The sequence below is a fragment of the Thunnus maccoyii genome, chromosome 20 (assembly GCF_910596095.1).
Source record: "Thunnus maccoyii chromosome 20, fThuMac1.1, whole genome shotgun sequence".
Classification (NCBI taxonomy): domain Eukaryota; kingdom Metazoa; phylum Chordata; class Actinopteri; order Scombriformes; family Scombridae; genus Thunnus; species Thunnus maccoyii.
This window is the reverse complement of record NC_056552.1, coordinates 7,709,762-7,728,971: the sequence shown is the minus strand read 5'-3', so window position 1 is coordinate 7,728,971 and position 19,210 is coordinate 7,709,762. Positions and strand designations below refer to the sequence as shown.

At 40.2% G+C, this 19,210-nt stretch overlaps 2 protein-coding genes and 1 non-coding gene across 4 annotated transcripts in view; 1 reads left to right on the top strand and 2 right to left on the bottom strand.

Annotated features, from left to right (window-relative positions):
• Positions 1-6: 6 nt before the first annotated feature.
• Positions 7-77, bottom strand: trnag-ccc. The gene has a single exon. It is a non-coding gene; the product is annotated as a tRNA-Gly (tRNA).
• A 334-nt stretch (positions 78-411) lies between these two features.
• prdm9 (PR domain containing 9) lies at positions 412-6,912 on the top strand. Of its 2 annotated transcripts, XM_042398013.1 has the most exons (7): positions 412-571; positions 954-1,061; positions 1,188-1,280; positions 2,366-2,643; positions 3,215-3,282; positions 4,083-4,273; positions 4,451-6,912. In XM_042398013.1, the coding sequence occupies exons 2-7, from the start codon at positions 965-967 to the stop codon at positions 6,571-6,573; spliced, it is 2,850 nt and encodes a 949-aa protein (XP_042253947.1). In that variant the 5' UTR covers positions 412-571; positions 954-964; the 3' UTR covers positions 6,574-6,912. The 2 variants fall into 2 exon arrangements, with proteins under 2 accessions (XP_042253947.1, XP_042253948.1); XM_042398014.1 differs by lacking the exons at positions 412-571; positions 954-1,061; positions 1,188-1,280; positions 2,366-2,643; positions 3,215-3,282 and adding an exon at positions 3,498-3,591.
• LOC121887291 (neurabin-2-like) overlaps positions 6,910-19,210 on the bottom strand; it is a 24,441-nt gene continuing 12,140 nt past the window's right edge. The window contains 9 exon segments of the mRNA XM_042398016.1: positions 6,910-8,388; positions 10,525-10,621; positions 10,719-10,948; positions 11,061-11,114; positions 11,229-11,381; positions 13,070-13,202; positions 15,052-15,156; positions 15,482-15,602; positions 17,786-17,918. Coding sequence (XP_042253950.1) covers positions 8,338-8,388; positions 10,525-10,621; positions 10,719-10,948; positions 11,061-11,114; positions 11,229-11,381; positions 13,070-13,202; positions 15,052-15,156; positions 15,482-15,602; positions 17,786-17,918 — 1,077 coding nt within the window. The 3' untranslated portion in view covers positions 6,910-8,337.

Genomic DNA, 19,210 nt, shown 5'->3' with positions numbered 1-19,210 from the left:
GATCCGTGCGCCGCCCGGGAATCGAACCCGGGTCGCAAGAATGGGAATCTTGCATGATACCACTACACCAGCGGCGCCGATGCAAAGAAGGGGGACTTTAGTCTTTATATAGAGAGTTAAGAAGTCTGATTGTTTTATTGTTGTATTGTATTTATTGGGACAATGCACAGTTTTAAACATAAACGTTAACACTTGATGCACCGCACCAGAGTTAGCTTAAAGCTAATTTTCATCTGCAGTCCCTTACAATTAAAACATACAACAGCACAATAACAATGTTGTCGTATGTTTAGTTTAAATGTTGCTGGTTTCTCTCAGCGGGAATAAAACAATTCCGACAGTAGATAGACAACAAACGGGTCGGCTAGTCGATATAAAGTTATTACTTTTATTTGAAAAACACAGAACAGGAATGAGCACCCTTATGTTGAAAGCGACACCTATTTACTTCCGGGGAAGCCTCGTTTTCGGACAATTTAGTTTCTAGTCTGAGATAATGTTAACAGCAAAAACACTAGTTTGCTACGGCAGTTAGCGAAATAGTCCGAAGAATATAGCCGTAGTGATTCGAGTAGGTGCTAAAGTTTATATAAATGTAAAAGGTTTTAACTGTAAATATATTGTTCTGTGATGCAATGCTCATCTTGCTGGTGCTGCTGTGATAGCCACATAGCAGTTACACACTCAAGTATAGCTAAGATAATGCTGTACTATTAGCTAGAGCAGGCTAACTTCACAGCACTTTTTGCACTGAAATTTATCAAGACTATTGTTTTGCCGTTTATATGACATCTAAGCTAATGCTAGCCAGCTAAATTGCTGACGCCAGTGTCTATAACGAGCTAGGTTAACTTGCTAACGTTGGTTGTGCTTAGCGGTTTGTATTTGTTTATATGAGCAGCTGTCAGAAGGATAAAAACCAAAGTTATAGGTTTTCTATCGACCCTCCGCAGATGCTGCACTCATGTCGGGCAGGAACAACAATGTGGAGTGGGTTGAGACAATCGAGGAGGTTGTTATAACAGAAGAGTGTTTACCTCCTGAGAGCATCACCCCTGCAGGTATGACAGGTTTTCCATACCCAAAGTTTCCACATTACATTCTGCTTTTAACTTGACTTTTAAACAGGAAGCATGAGATGTTTTTTTTTTACACAAGTTTCTAAAATAATGTCTTTGTTCTATCAGTGATACCTGTTTTAGAGCCAGCAGAAACGCCAATCCAGAAGTTACTGGACACTGTGGGACAGGGAGAAAACTCAGAGGCTGGTGATGGCTTCTGTAAGCATGGATTGTCTTTTCTCTCTTTCTTCAAGCTGTATTCACAGCATCCTTGGGCTTAAACAATAGGTTCACATGTTTGCCTGCCTGCTAGAACAACACTCACATGCATTTATGCACACTGCAACAGTTTGTGGTCGCTGTTTCTCCTGTCTATACTGGCCGAGAAGAGATTCCTAATGTGATTCTAATGTAAGAGATGGGGGACAAAATTCATAGTCCTCATTCTGTGTAAAACTTAATGATATATAAGGCTTCAGCAGTCTGAGTTGCACAAATCGAGTGAGTATCTTCCAAAGATATAGTAAGAAGTTACTTCATTTTGTTTCCACAGACAGTTTTTCCTCACTGAGCTGCAGTGGAGGGATAGCAACACAAACAGGAAACGGAAAAAAAGGCTGTAATGTTTGGAGAACACCCATTTGATTTTTCTAACTTACTCTGCTAAAACCTCACATGAGCTGCTGCTTTTGCACATAACAAGACTCTGGGTTTTGTTCCGCATCTCTTACATTAGAATCTGCTTGCTTTATAAAATAATCTCTTCTCAGTTGATATTGACAAGAGGAAGGATTTTAGCAACCAAAAACTGTTTCTGTTCATACAAAGTAGGGCTGCAACTAATGATTATTTTCATTATCAATTAATCTGTTGATTATTTTCTTGATTAATGGTTTGGTCTATAAAATGTTAACAATTGATGAGGAGTAAATAAACCAGAAAGTAAAAGTTTGTATTATATTATATTCATTTTTCACACGCTGGAACCAGAGAATTTAAAAACAATTAATCGAAAATAGGTTTAGTTTTCTGTCGATCGATTAATCAACTAATTGTTGCAGCTCTGATACAGAGTTTCCACATTATCTTGGAAAACTTGTAGTGCCACAAACTACTGCAGACAGAAAATTGATGAAATGTAATATCATAGACAGAATATGATGTTTAAATGTACCATTTCATATGTGGTAATTAATCAGATATTTGTGTGCATTTTAATGATATCCATATACGTTAGATGATAAGTAGTGTATACAGAAACGCATAAACCTAAATACTGTGTGCTTCTGTTTTATATTTTCTAGATTGTGAGGAGTGTCTGACTCTCTTCCAAGAGCAGAATGATCCCGCCAATATCAGTGGCCCATCTTTTGTTCTTGACTTTCCAACGAGCATGGGTGTCCCCCAGAGGGCCCTCCTCACTCTGCCCTACGGCCTGATGATAGGAAGATCTAGTATTCCCAATGCAGGTGTTGGGGTCATAAATCATGGACCAGATGTGTCTCCCGGCATGCATTTTGGACCATTCGAGGGGGAAGAGACAACAAGGGAAAAGGCTATGGCGAGTGACTTCTCTTGGGAGGTGAGCTCAGACAGTTAAAGGACGGGTTCACAGTTTTTCAAGTCTGTCTTAAAACTGGCCATTGATGGGCCAAGTGATGGGGGACAAAATCCAAAACCCTCCTTCTGTGCAAAGTTTATCTGAAGCTAATATGAAGTTCAGTTGTCCAAATTAGTTAAATCAAGTAGATATCTTTCAACGTTACAGTCTTTTTAATGCCAAAGTCCCTCTTTATGTTAGTATACTTCCAACTTAGCTCAACAGTGAAACACTGTCCGAGGAAATTTGATGCTGAAAAGACTGTGAATGTGGCAGATATCCACTTGATATGACTAACTCAGACTGCTGAAGCCTCATTTAAGCTTAAGATAAACCCTCATCACTTACATTGAAAGCCATTTGAAGGGGATCTTTTAATAGCCAGTATGAACAGGAGGAATGATTACAGCAAGGAAAACCTCTTTCACTGTTCATATGGGCAACTAACTGTTGTTATAAGGCAGATTTGAAAAACTGTGAACCTATCCTTTAAAAATGAAACGTTAAAATGACAAATGTGACATAACGTCTCAACTACTTTAATTTTCTGCAGATTTACAAAGGAAAGGATGAGTTTGAGTACATCGATGCTGCCAGAGAATCACTCTCTAACTGGATGAGGTAATGTAATGAGTTTTATAATTGCGACTGTGTCTGTTTACTAGAAAAGAAACCTTAGGGCAGGGCTGTTCATTAAGAAATCCCCATTAGGATGACTGGCTGTGTAATAATGCCAGGACAGAGCATTAACATGGAGAATTACAATGAGATAACAGCGCATATAAAACTGAATTTGGCAACTACAGGGCCCACAAAAGATAAATCACTTCATCTATTCTATTCATCTAGGTTTGCCTTCAGTTTTCTAGGCAAGAATTAGTGTCTGCTGTCACATAAAGCCACTGCATCCAGGTGACTGAAAATGGAAAGGTAAACATTCACACACTTATTTATTTAACCTTTATTTAACCAGGAAGTCTCTTGAGATACATTATGGGAGACCTGGCCAAAATGGCAGCATAAATAAGTGTCATAAAGTTACATTAAAACACATTAATTTACAGCAATTAGATCCAACCCAACAAAACAGGATCTGAGATATAAACTAGATAAAACTTGACTGTTTAAAACAGTTACATTCCTCGTGAAACATTTTTTAATGTGATGCTTGAATGCCTGATATGAAGGCACATCCAGGTCGCACAATCAACCCCAACCAAGACCCAGTTTTGTGCCTAGCCTCTATAGTCCATACAAGAAATGATTTTCTTATTTAACCTCATTATATCTCACTTCATATTGCGGAGGATGGTGCATCCAAAAAAACTGAGAGGGACCCTCTGCCGCTGCTTTTTCCATGTTTATATTCAAGCTGAGTTGGACCACCTGATATTTTTCTTACCTTCTTCTTTCTTACACAGGTACGTCAACTGTGCTCGTAATAAAGACGAGATGAACTTGCTAGCGGTCCAGTACAAAGGTAGCATCCTTTTTCACTGCTGTCGCACCATACACCCCGGAGATGAGTTACTGGTGGGGCCCAGCAGCAAACTTCTCGCCCGTTTTAGTGAAGCTTGGAACCAGATGTGGGTTATGAAGTTGAATGCAGCAGGTACCTTTACTACCCTATGACTGAGAACATGATATGGAAGGCCATTTTATGTACTGGTAGTTCAACAAGTCATGAAGTCTTTTTTTTTTTATTGATTTATTTTCCAGTTGACAGGATGATTCTTGCAATTCACCATGAAGTGTAACGTAAATTTTTCTCCTCTCTTCTAAATTGTAGAGAGTAATTCAACTGCGACATCTCAGATCTTCCCGTGCTCCCACTGTCAGCTGTCCTTCACTACAGAAGCCTTCCTCCAGCGACATACAGAAAACTTCCACACACAACCAAAAGCGGACTGTACAGCACCAGTCGTTGAAGCAGTTGAACCTGAAAATCCTGCTTCAAATGCTGACTCTGCAGATTCCCCAGTGGTGTTATCTGTGGATCCCGTGGAGTCCAAAACGTGTTCTGATTGTGGGAAGACTTTCAAGCAATTACCTCACCTCAAGAGGCACAAGCTTTGTGTCCACTCAAACAAGCGCCCCTACTGCTGCCCGCAGTGCAGGCGAAGTTTTAGCCAGGCGTCCGGCTTAATCAGACACCAGCTAATCCACAGAAAGCAGGTTGTGATAAAAGAGGTGCCTAAACAGAGCGAAATCCTCAATGAAGGGAAAGAGAGCTTGACATCAGAGTCGGAGCTTTCTAATACAGCAGCTGAGGAAGTGATTCAAACAAAGGGAATGAATGCAAGCGAGAACATAGAAGAAGCCAAGGATGCAACTGAAACGGAGAATACTTCTGCAGGAGAGGCAGAAACATCCCAGGAGTTGGATGAACAGTCCAACAATTGTTCAGACTGCGGAAAGAGCTTCATATATGAAGCGTCCCTCAAAAAGCACAAAGCGATGGTCCATGACAAGTTTCGCCCGTACGTCTGCACTGTGTGTCAGAAGTGCTTTGGCCAGTACAACGACCTGACCAGGCACCTGCGGCGTCACCAGAAACAAAGCAAAGGGAGAGAAGAAGTAAACCAGGCCGAGGAGGAATCTCACACTATGCCGTTTAGCTGTGCGGAGTGCTCACTGACTTTTTCTTCAGTGGACACGCTTCAGGAACACATAAGCGAGACTCACTCAGAGGAGACTCAAGAGGACGATCCAGTGCCTACAGGTGATGATCAGAGCCATGACCCTGACTTCAGTCCACAACCCTCAGTGGCTGAAACAGTTGAGTCTATCCAAAAACTTCCCTCTCAGAGGCCTCAGCGACTCGGAGCTAGATCTAAAATATCCGCCATAACAAAGCTCATAGCTCCAAAACGAAGGTCAACCATCTGCAAGAAGCCGTTAACCGGCACGGCTCAGACTGAGGAGAAGTGCAGTGAAACGGAAACAGCCGGTGTCAGAAACGGAAAGTTAAAAAAATACAAATGGTTCAGTTGTAATCATTGTAAACGAACGTACGGAAACCCAGACGATCTCAAAGCACATAAGTGTGCTCTGAGACAGCACAAGTGTGGTCAGTGCGGGGCAACCTTTCATAAGTCTGGCTTCCTGAAGAGACACGAGCAGACGGTACATGTAAATGGAAAATCTTACACCTGTGACCGCTGTGGTAAGGTCTTCTCTACAGGCGGGAACCTTAAACAGCATCAGAAGAGCAACACTTGTATGAAGTATCACTGCACGTCTGAGCTTTTCCCATGCTCGTTCTGTCAGTTCTCCTTCACTATGAAGAGCTACCTTGTTAAACACATCAGGAGACACCACCCGGTTGAGTATCTGTCACACTGCGATTCAGACAGCCTAATGGATAAGATGGAGGAGGAGGAAGAGGAGGAGGAGGAGGAGGGTGAAAAGGAATATATATGCCCTCATTGTGGGAAGAGCTGCGCGAATGCCAAAGCTTTCAAAACTCACATATGCTTCCAGCAAGTAAAGGTGCTCTACTTGTGCACTGACTGTGGTAAGGGCTTCGCAAACCACTACAGCCTCAAGCAACATCAGCGCATTCACACAGGCGAGAAGCCGTACAACTGCCCTCACTGCAGCAAAAGCTTCTCCTACACCGGCCAGCTCAACGTGCATCTCAGAACTCACACGGGGGAGAAGCCGTACCTGTGCACCCACTGCGGGGAGAGCTTCCGGCAGTCGGGAGACCTGAAGCGACACGAGAGGAAGCACACGGGAGTGAGGCCGTACAGCTGCCCCGAGTGCTGTAAAAGCTTCAGTCGCCCGCAGAGTCTCAAAGCTCACCAAATGCTCCACCAGGGACAGAGAATGTTCAAATGCACCCAGTGCGGGAAGAGCTTTTCCCGAAACTATCACCTCAGGAGACACCATCAGAAGATGCACTTGTAGTCAGACGACACTTCTAAGACTTTGGAAGAAGATTGTTGCCAATGTAAACTGATTTGCACTCAGTGGTCAAGTGCTTCACAGTTTTGCTCTTAGAGAGTTGCAGAGAATTTTTTTAATGTCTTGTACATAACACTATTTTCAGTTATACTCAAGTTTATTTAAAGCTAAAGCAATTCATATCTAGTCAATTTCATTTTTGTTTAAAATCATCAACACATGAAATTGTTTTCCTGCAATTAAAAAAAATGTAAAAGAAGACACCAAAGTCACAAAAACACTTACTGCAGTTTGTCTTAATGTCAACTTGCTTTGAAATAAAAACAACATACTTGACCATCACTGTTGACCATTTATTCCACAAAACATACAATGCAAAGCATGTGCACTGTACAAGCCTTAATATTATGAAAATACTCATAACCATGCCTGTTTTTTTTTTTCAATTCATTAATCTTAATTTTGTTTTTGTAGTCCTCCAGATCTACATCTTTTTTACATGACACAGTATAACTTTGTCTATTGAACATTGCTTTTGTCAGTTTTTGTCCTTGTTAGCTCATATGTCCACCTTGACTATATTATAAATATTAAGTAAAATTAAAATATTTCAGTCTTACCTGAACTATACAAACATACTGGTATGACAGTTGACACAAGTAGACTCAATTTCATTTAAACTGTGCGGAAATTGAAACAGGAATAAACCTGGCAGTGTTTTCCATGTGCTACACACAGCGGTGTCAAGTGCAGCTGCTGGTTAGAGACACAAGCTTTTCAAATCTATAACTTTGCTGCTGGTAATGGCTTCTTTAACAAGCCCAGTCCAGTAATGGTTCTTATATCAGTAGTCCTAACTAATACCAGTTACACAAGTCCTTAACAACATCCATTTTGAGGGGGGGGAAAGAAATAAAGAGAGATCCATTTGTATTTGTGGCACAGCAGTTGTGGAGGCTTGTTTCTGTGGTCCTTCTTGAAATAAGTGAGGGGTTGAAACCGGAGGATTGGTCGCTCGTTAACGAGTCTGTGTAAAAAATACACTAACACTTCTGAAAGGTAGGCAGCAGGTGGTTCCCAAGGTTAAGTGACAAGACCCCTACAAAGGTTGGGTTACTGTTTATACAATTTTGAAGACGTTCCCGTTTCTTCCTCCGTTCCAGTGAAGCACCTCGTTGATGTCTTCTTCAGTGCAATCCGTCCTTTTTCATCTTCATCACATAAAATATACAACAAACCCTCAATCTCATTAGTTTATATTATGTTAAATGTTATACACATATTAAAAATTTTTACAAACCAAACTGATTGTTAAACCACACATTATCACATCTGTACAAACTCAGAAAATAAAAAGGTCACAAAACTAGGCAAAAGAAAGAAAGGAATTTGTTTTTTGGCAATTAAAAGCAACAGCCTGGTCTGTCACAAAACCACAAATTAAGGGATTAAATACTGAACTCTGAAAATGAGAAAAAAAAAAAAGGAACAGTACATTTAGAGCTCAACAGAGTCTGTATTTGTGGTGATAAAACTGTTCTTCACGTTCTAGTAAATGTTAACAGAAAAACATGGTTAAAAGGGGGTTAAGTGGCTGAAATACAAAGCCTGAGGACATACAGTATGCGACCAGAAACCAAGCTCGTGTTCCAGACAAGAAATACCCTGCAGTTCATCGCAAGAACAATAACACTATCTTCTCCTTCATCTAGTCGAGTTCGGATTTCTGAGATACATAACGGGGGGGGGGGGGGGGGGGGGGCTTTTTTATAAAGGTTCAGATTTCAGCTCCTCGACCCGGCACTCCAGGTCAGCCACCTAGAGGAGAAGAAGAAGAAGAAGAAGAAGAAGAAGAAGAGAGTGAAACACAGTTATGACAATGACTACATTACGCTGCTTTTGTGCCTGGTGTGAACAGTATACACAGTGGGGGTCCAAACGTCTAAGGCCGCATTTACACTGCCTGGTACTAGTGACCCAATTCTGAGTTTTTTGATCATATGTGGCACAGATCGGATTTGTATTATGAACATGAAAACGGGAAAAAAAGCACATGGAATCGGGCCTCAATCATATGTGGAAATAAATCTGATGGTAATCGGGTATCTGCCAATGCGACTGTCATCTAAACGGACAGATTGGGTTTTTCATGTCATTGCGATTCACACGTCATTGAAAATGCGACTATCTTATACTTTTTCGCGTTTTAATGACGTATAACGTTATTTTCATGTGCACAGCTGGCACAACTAGCGTCCGCTGAAAAAAACAAAAACAAACTGTTGTTTTAACTGGTTGTTTTAAGTGTTAATCAAGTGTAAACACAGGTATTGGATATCGGTCACTTGTAAAATTAGATGTAAACAGGTGGTCAGAAAAGTTGGATATAGGCAGAAAATCAGAATTGGGCATCAAGACATGCAGTGTAAATGAGGCCTTAGTGCTGGAGCTTTCACTTGATTATATCTCATCTAATCTCAGGGCATCTTACTGAAGCAGCTTTGGGTCAAATTGCTCTCAAGAGTGTGAAATGAACATTAGTCAAGCCTCAAATTGGAAGGAAGTCTTGTTTACAGGTGATTTTTTACAGCTGCAGGCAGAGAGCTTAGACAAAGAGATTACTGTACGAGGTGCTGACTCGCAGAGGATCAACTACACCAAAGAAAAGCTCTGCACAGCCTGTCGTCTATCCCGGCTTAGAGGAAGACAGTAGTTCATTTTCCAGCAGAACACTGACCCCTAAACATACATCAAAGTCATCCCAGGCCTGCCCGTCCGAAGCAGAGTGCTGACTTTTAACAGCTCGCCCTCCACACTCACATATCTTTGGGAACGTTTGAAAAAGGGCAAAACAGGAAACGGAGAGTAACAGTACATGACGGTCAATGCTCTCAAAGAGATGGAACATTGTGGATTCAGTGTACAAAACCGTAAAACCAAATCAAGACAGAAAGTATGCTGTGACAAATGCACCTTCAGTACCTGTTTTACTTTATATTGGTAAACTGTAATGTAAGAATGTTTAAGAAGTATCATTTGAATAAAAATGATTATTAGATGTTACATTATGAAAGAGTTACCCCATAAATATCGATCTAAATTTAGAATTGTGCACATATTTTTGAGAATATATATGATATCATGTATAATTTAATAGCAATACCATTAATACGATGTTTGTCATGAAAAACAGGTGCAATCTGCAGTTTTATATGTAAATGTGTAAAGATCTAGGATACATTTCCTCAGTGATACCTTTAGATTTAGCCAGTTATCCATTTGTAAATCTAATTTACCATTTAATGAAAATGTACTCAGAGAAAAGGGCTTGTACTCACTTTTACTTACTTTATTAAAACCCATAAATGTTGTCAGCATGACACCATTCAGACCTACTATTTGACACTAAAGCTAAAAATAAATGCTCCTTTTTTCACACTTTGCAAAGTTTCTCTCAAAAGTGTCACAATACATTTGATGTTCTAAATTCAGGTTTTGTTCACACTTAAAGGATATGGCTGGCAGTTTTCTTATTGTCAACAAATCTTGTGTGCAGGGGCATCTGCTTTACTCACTAGAGACTGAAAACATGATTACTATTAGTTACTGTTAGCCATTTCTACCGTGCCCAAAAGTCTTTGTGGTGAAGGAAGATGTCACCCAGTGCAGCTGTGAGGCTCATTGACATGTTTTTAATAGTTTTTGGACAACAAAAGAAGTCTACAGCACAAAGAGATTAAGATATATCAGGCTTCAGATGTACACACAATACTTGTAAGTAGGATGAGTTCATTGTTGGTTTGGCTCTGCATATAAGGTTTGTTGACAATAAGAAAAATATAGAAAATCAACAGCTACATCCTTTAAGTATATGCATGATATTCAAAGCATATTCATTGTTAATAGATGTGTGCACTGACAATGTTCAAGCTCTAGCAAAGAAACTTCCCATACCTGCTCTTGAAGTTGACCAGACTCTTCTTTCAGAAGGGAGGCTTCAGCTCCAACTTGTGCACAACGCTGGGTCTCCTTCTTCAGGTACTCAATCTCCCTGTAGAAGGAATCAGATCAGAGTACCATGCTGTTTAGCTCACATTTAATACATGACATAACTCATTTAGCTTGTATGTATAGTCGAGCTGTCTTACTTCTGCTGATACTCCTTGATCAGGCGTTTGGCTTTGCTGTACTTGCGCTCCAGGGCCTGATACTGGGCCTGTGTCTCCTTCAGGTGCTCGTCCACAGCCTGGCACAGGCTCTGAGCCTCCATCCAGTATCCCTCCAGTTTCTCCATACGCTCCTTGTTCTCCTGCAGGGTCTGTTCCAGCTGGGCCTTATCCATACGCCAGCGCTGCTTCTCCTGCTCTGCATGGTGCAGCTGGAAAAAATAGATGGAAGCATTTGTTTCAATTACAGCCAGCAGAAAACAAAAATCCTGCTCTGGATGATTAAGTTTCATTTGTCCCAGAGCACACACCTTTCACACTTACCTTTCTTTTCAGCTGCTGGATCTCAGCCTGGGTCACAGCATGCTTTATTTGGAGCTTTATGGGAAAGAGAGATGACAATTTTAAACACAGATGTTAATATTAGACACATCAGAGGAAATAAACTGTGATTACAGAGGAAATGCTCCAATTAAGGAGATGACTGCTCACCTCTTTGTATTTATGGGCCAGTTTCTCAGGGTCCGTCTCCAGAGGCGACATGTCCTCGTTCTCTGCCAAGTCAAACACCTCGATGGCGCTGGGATACGGCGGACTGACATCCTCGTCCTCGTCCTCTTCTTCATCTGTGCCATATTCTCCACCCTGCACGGTTGAGGTTAAGGTTAGGAAGCCATTCACAGCCAGAAATAATTACATAAAGTTTAAAGGGTCAGTTCACCCAAATTACAATAAAAACATTTCCTCTAAACTCTAGGACTCACTGTTTTCATAGGAACTATTTTTTTTCTGATTATACAGAGTGATGGTGTGTTTCTGGGAAGACAGGTTGCTGATTAAGTTTTGATTAAGTATACATAACTTTTCTTAGTTCTGTGTATCATAATAAAATTACTCAATTTTTGTGGAGTGAGAACAGAAATATCCAAAATTGATAACTCAAAACACAGGCACATAAAGATGAAACTATCTGCATGGCTAGATACCAGAGCTTACTACAGATAAGTGAGGAAATATGTTTTGTTTTTTATTTAGGTGGACCAACCCTTTAAAGTCACATCTTGCTTCCTTATTTATTATGCATAATATATCATTTTTTTGATGTATTTCTTGTTGAGTCCAGCTGTTGCAGCAGGACATAATGTGTTGAGAGATCATTAAAAAGGGCAAACTACTATAAGTAAGGTAGAGGAAGCTGAATTTAGGAAACATCTCTGTTGTTTGATATGGTTTACCCTTGTGATACCCGAGATACTGTTTTTCAGGAAGTAACCTTCCTTGAATTTGAAGATTTCTAAGAGAAAAAATAAAATTTCTTTACATTTATTCTTGAATGTTTGGATTAAATGGCAAAGAAAATAGGAAAACAAGGTGCAATAGTCTATTTATTTGGTGCCCACATTTTTGTGCTGTGACACCAAATGGCCACTAGGTGGTGCAAAGCTCAATAAAGCAGACTATTCATTTGCCATTATACAACCAAATGCTTTTCAAGAACCACCCACTCTCACCCCTGCATGAATGGGGCAACTTCCTCTCTGTTATTTTAGTAATGAAACTCAAAGGCAGTCTCTGTAAAAGCTAAAACAGAGAGACAATCTGAAACAAAGATTAACGATGCAAAGGGCATCCGAAGGCAACAACATCTGAGTCATCCTGATTTGTCCCCATTTTAGAGCTGAGCTTATCGTTTGATCATGCTGATACTAGATGATGAATACAACAATGTGGCTTTTAGCCAGAAGCTACAACTCTGCCCAACCAGAGAGGGTCACTTCCGTTCACGATGGCACTGGGATAAATTTCATAATTCTAAAGAGGAACCAAGGTTACATGGGGACAGTTATTGCAAAAAGCCTTGTTTCTCATTTAAAGGTGCCTCAACCATTTAAAGGTTGAAAGGGTTATAAAAACTTTAAAGCTATTGAGTGATGCCTTTATTCTGTTGTCAAGCAGCTTTGTGTGGCACAACTTTTCAGCTGCGAATGTCACATTTTTTGTATTCTTACTTGAAATTTCAATAAATGTTGAAAATGTGTTTTATTCTTTTTTATTTTACTTGAAACAACTTCAAAAGGTCTTAGCCAAAATATTCCATTTAGTTCTTAAAACTGTTGTCACAGTAGTGTGTGTGCATGCAAGTGGAGGGGGAGGGGAGGAAGGGAAATGGATTAGTAAGCATTGTACCCTCACTTCTGCACTGTGCACGTGCAGACATTGCACCAACACTGACTTGAGAATGACAAACCAACCAGTCTTGTCAGCTAACAGTGGATGCTACACCAGATGTGCCAGTCATCTTTTAAAAATCAGCCCTCAACATGAAGACTGACCTCTTGTTCATCCATGTACTGATTGTAGCGCTGCTCCATCATCTCTCTCTGCCAGCGTTCCTGCTCCAGGGTCTGCTGGATGAGCTGGGCCACTTCGCTCTGTTCACCCGGCTTCTCTCGCCCAATAACAAACCTGCATTTTGACAATCAGCAGTCAGGATTGAAACAACAACAAGTGAACTGGAATAGGCCCTGATTTGAGATATGGTATGATACTGTATGTGCATGCTAAATAATACATGACGGCCCTTTCTTTCTCTTGACCGCTGAGGATCATGAACACCGCCTCCATAAGGTATGGTGTAATGTACTGATGCAGTGAGGAATGTACTGGCTCTCTGATGACAGAAAATGGCTTCCTGTTTAGATGAACAAAGGCGGTCTCTATGGAGTTGTCCTCTTCTGTGATTAAAATCAAATCCTCAACTCTGGCTCTCTTTTAGCTCATTGTACGGTTTATTATAGAGGCTATATGTTTCCTGATTAAGGCTCTCCAATCTCTGGCCAATTAAAGGAACCATGTAAACAGTAAACAGTGAAAGCTACAGTGAATTATGATGCAGCCACAGACAGATACTAGGCCTGGCACTGAAGCCTTTCAATTTCTGCGGCGCTAACGGGTAATTAAATGTTCTTAAACACACTTCCTGCCCCAGTCTATTTGTTTGGCTATCGTTTTTCATGAATAGATCTGAGCTCTAGTGCCCTGCTCCATCTCTAGAGCAGATCCATAATGTATGAGCTATCTATGGAGGTCTCTGATCTTCACAAGTCACACAACACTAACAATTACCCCAACAACAGTGACCACTAAACCCTGAATTATGAATGAGCTAAGATGACAAAGGAGCACATAGGGAGCAGTCAGCTCCACCAAAAATGTGATAGAGTCAGGCTACAAATAACCCTCTGGCATTTCAAAAATGGTACTTTTGATGCAAACTGTATTCGTTCCTGATAACCATGTTTTCTGTGGCTGTTGTTGGAATCTTTGGACCTGATTCAGGATGTGTCTCCAAAAGGAGCTTTTCAATACAGAAGGGTATAATCATGACCCTGTGAGACTTAAGATATACATCTAAAGTCTGGTGATCTGAATGAGCAGGATGTGGTAGAAGTCAGTCCTGCGTGTAAGACTGGCTGGGGGTATGTATAAAGAGGAAACTATCTCTTCAAGCAAGAATGCTGGATGTCGTAGTGAGCTATGGCAACAAAGAGAAACAAAACTTGGTCACTAAGGCATGTAGCAAGCCTGAGGGAACTACAAAATAGTAAGTGTGAAACTAAATGTCTACTTAAGTAACAAGTCTAAAGCCACAATAGTGAAGCTGTAGTTGAGTGCTCTGAGCTAAATGCTGAAGTTAGTGTGCTAATATTCTCACATTGACAATGTTAATATGCTGAGGTTTAGCAGGTAATGTTTACCCTGTTCCTCATCTTAGTTTAGTGTGGCAATACTCTAGCACATGCTAATTAGCACACAGAGTACAGCTGAAACGGAAGTGGTGAACAAACTGACATTTTGACCTAATAGTGGTCAAAAGAATTAAAAAATTAGAAACAAAAATGCTAGATTAAAATTTAAGGGATTACCAAAACTGTTGCAATTGATCCTGAGGGGGAATATGGATATCTGTAACAAATTTCATGGTAATCCATCCAATAGTTTTGAGACACTTTACTAGAAAATAATGTCAACCTCATGGTGGCACAAGAGGAAAAGTCAGGGAATCATCACATTCAAAAGGCTCCTTCCTCTGGGATGTGTCATAATAATAAGTGCAAGTGTCATAATAATCAGTCTTGTTCAATTTGGATGAAACTGGTGGACCAACAGACCCACAGTCCAACACTGACATCCCTAGAACCATGACTCTAGTGAGGCTAATAAAACCCACACTAGTGTTCGGATGATTTGTGCTTCTTGATGTAAAAGTTAATGTCATTGTGGTAAAATCACGACTATTCAGAGTGACTCTTACTTGACGGTTCCTGAGGTGTTCCTGAGTACGGAGGCAGCAAAGCTCTGGGTGACTCCCACCAAACTGGTCCCATCCACCTCCACAATCAGATCGTTCACCTGGATCCTGGAAGAGACAGTTTAGGGAGAGGAAGTTTAGGATCTACAGAAATAGCTCAGCTGTAGTCTTTGGCTTTCATCTTTATACATAAGCCCACATTCTTGGCAACAAGACCTGCAGTATTTGCAGTTGTCAGACATAAAAAAAGCTACATCAATAAAGCATCCACTCCTGGAAATAAACCAACAACTACCCAGCTAACACATAGTTTAAAGGAAAAGTCTTAAGGAGTTTCTCAGTTTGACAGGAAGTTTAAAGCGAGCATTTCAGTTGTTAAGAATGTGTACTAATTGAGGAATCAGGATAATACAAAGTGAGTAAGTTAACATACCTGCCATCCCTATGTGCTGCTCCTCCATCTGTGACCGTCTTAACAAAAATGCCCAGCTTCTCCAGACCCATGTCTGCTCCTGCACCCATCCCGATGATACTGATGCCCAGGCCATCGCCATCTGAAAGAGATTGGGCCCAGCTGTTACTAAACTGTCGTTATATTACAAGTTTAAAAGGTTTTGGTCTGTTTGATTTCTTATGTTGTCATTGTGAGTCAATAATAGGAATTCTTGGACTGAGAGATTGTTATCACTCTCTGTGGGTGGAAAACTTGGCTTTGATACCATATCTATGTCATCGCCCTTGGGATTCACATGTTTGGTAATAAAAGCTGCTGTGAACTAATTTCAGAGAGAGAGAAAGAGAATCAATTTGGGTGGAGAAGTGAATTTGCAGCACTTGCCTCTGTCCCATTACCCCGAATGAAATGCAAATTAGGTAAATCTACAGTATTACTCCACTTACAAATGAATCAACTGATCTTACAGAAGTACTATATAAATATATATAAAAATGCAATGAAATATATACTGTATAGTAGAGCCCTATCGATAAATCAGTCAGGCCAATATTAGCTCAATGCAGATATATAGCTATTGGCGTATATGTCCGCCAATAAATAACAAGAAATTCAAGTACGGAAAGGCCAACATATGTTTTGGAACAGTGTCATCACTCTATAATTCCTCCAGCAGATAGTAGTCACAAGTTTTTTTCAACTGTAAAACATCTTTCCCAGTATAATTCTTGATTGCAGTTGTTAAAAAACAACTTTAAGGAAATCTTTATTATGGGTTGTGTAAAGAAAATTAATATTGCCCAATCATCATCAGATTTTTTAAACTCTCAAATGTCAATATCAGCCTCAACAATCCTGAATTGGTTGATCTTTAATATATAGACCCAATAAACTTTATATAGGCCCTGTACATGAACTGCAGCTTAAAGTGTTTTATATTAAGAGAAAACAACTATAAACAAGTAGAAAGAGCAGTTAATTTAAACAGTTAAACCTGCTTGCATACATCCATACAGTTCAAAAAGAAAAAGAGAATAATCAAAAATTAATAATACGAGTTGAGGTGAGTTTTTTAGTTTGACATTGCTGTCCTCAGATCCAGCGGGAGAATCTGTTCCAGAGTTTGGGTCCAAAGCTGCAGAGGGCAGCTTCAAGCTTTGTCTGATTTCTTTTGGTACGGTGAGCAGCAGCGAGTCTGTGGATCCGAGAGGTCTACCAGGGACATGCAGCATATTATCGCAGCACAACAACCACAGCAGCCATGAAAAGATTTATAAATAAGTAGTAGGATCATAAATCAATCCTAACTGGGGGCTATGCAAGGATCAGGAGTGATGTGAATTCTTTTCTTTGTATCTTTTAACACCGACAGCAGCATTATGTATGAGCTGTAACTGATTTATGGAACTATTGGGGATCCCTGAGAGCAACGTATTATAATAGTTGAGCGTGCTTGTAAAAAAAAAAAATAAAAAAAAAAAAAGGATGAACAAGCTTCTTTGTATCTTGAGGAAAAAGAAAAGGTCTGATCATTGCACATTATTGAAAGAACAGAACACTGTTCTAATTAAATTCTTTGTACGTGGCTTGACAGTTAGATCAGAGTCAATGATAACACCCTGATTTCCTGCCTGAGGTGTAATGCTCTGATAATTTGTGCACACCATTTCTCTTTTTCACCAATAACTGGAATTTCTGTTTTGTCCAGATGTGATGAATGTGGACAGAATACACAGCTGCACATCATTTATACACAACATGGTCACATATGGCATCCTGTGTAACCTGCCACGTACACAAGTCTAAATATAGTCTTCTATAAATATATTAATGCACCATAATGTTGAAGAGATGTTGGAAGTATGGCTCACTGAGGAGAGATGGAAGGTAAAACTTGCACCATCGCACTTGTGTGCCTTGTGGGAGACAGGAGGGTTGACAGAAGGCAGCTGGTGAACATTGTGGGCCTTTTTACATAAGTAATAACAAAAAGTTGTTTCATTTGGCTTCAAATAGAGACCGAAAGGAAGAATCAAACTGTCCTGTGGGAGGTTAATCACATATACAAAAATTCATTTTCAAATACAGCGACAGCCTGTCAAATTTCTTATATTCAGATTCCCAATATTGTGCAAACAACCCAGATGCTTAGAAATATTTGTACTGTATGAGCAGACCCAAGTCTTTTTGTAAGTAGCTTTGTACACATAGGATTTGACTGAATACAGATGAGCACTGGGAATAGAAAGCGGGCTTTTTAGGTAATTTTATAATGTTCAGGACCTTTCTCCAGCTCCACGGGGAACAGGTCCAGCCTCTCCACCCTCTTCTCCAGCTCGTACTCAGCAGATGCTGCCATGGGATCCACGTCTTCATTACGCCTGTCATAGTCCTCGTTGGGATAGGTGGCAAACACCTGCAGGAGGAAATAGACACGCTACATTAGGCTGAGTATCACAATTACTTAAACCTCTGTGTTCAAGACCGTGGGAGGTGATGGGAATTTTCTTTTCACAATATTTGTAATGGTGCATAGTTTCAGGAATTTCCCTAAGAAAGGCACATTCTGAGGAAATAAGCTCATTTGCTCTCTTGCTAGAAGTTAGATGAGAGGATTGATAATACTCTCATATTTGTTCAGTTACAGTATATATGAAGCTACAGTCAGTAGACAGTTAGCTTAGCTGAGCTTAGCTTAGCTTAGCGACTGCAAACAGAGGGAAACAGCTAGCCTGGCTCTGTCCAAAAGTTAAAAAATCCACCTACCAGCACCTCTAAATCTCAATTATTAACATGTTACATCATGTTTGGTTATTCACATCAAAAACCTATGATAATTTGTGGTTTTACATGTTTAAAGAGCGAGGATAGCTGTTTCCCCCTGCCTCCGATCCTTATGATAAGCTAAGCTAACCGTATCCTTGCTGTAGCTTCATATTTAACTGAAAGAAATGAGAGTGCTACCAGTTTTCTCAAACTCTCTGCAAGAAAGCAAACTACTTCTTGAAATAAGTACTATCTTCAGGGATAACTGGTCCTGTCTGTTGTGTTTTTGCACTGCTCTTTCCAAGCAGTAACATGTCTCTCCTTGGATTTTCCTCTAGTGAGGTTTCAGTTTCTCGGGTGACCCTCTCTTGTCTCTGCAGTCACAGAGGCTATCAGCGCTCCTTCCTACAACCCAGTTCTTCCCGCATTTAGTCCAAATATAGTAACTGCAACTGAAAACAGAAAACATATCACTTCCTCTGCACACTGGGGGACACATAGTAAATGTTGAATCACATCGCTGCAAAAATGCAGATTTGTTTTCAAGGAAAGGTTGTGGATTGTGACTTAACAACAAGTGAATAAATGCATATCCACAGCAAACTACACTGCAGTGTTTTTTTAGATCATGTGCATGAATTGTTACATATTTTAAATCCAGTACGAAGTGTTTTTTTGAAACCTGAAATAGCCCTCTGCTTTTGCTAAAACAAATGGAAAATGAATATGATGTATTCAGTGAAGAAGTTTCTGAACTGACTTCAAATTTCTATCAAATATGTTTGCAAACTCTCAGAGCGTTGGCGATGTAAACAGCTGAGACAGACAAGCCGGATACATGGTTTGATCATTACTGACCAGCACTGTAATGCAGACATAATGCAATTCAAATTTATTGACCGTTTCAAATGAGACAGCCGCAGCATTTCCTCGATCTGTATC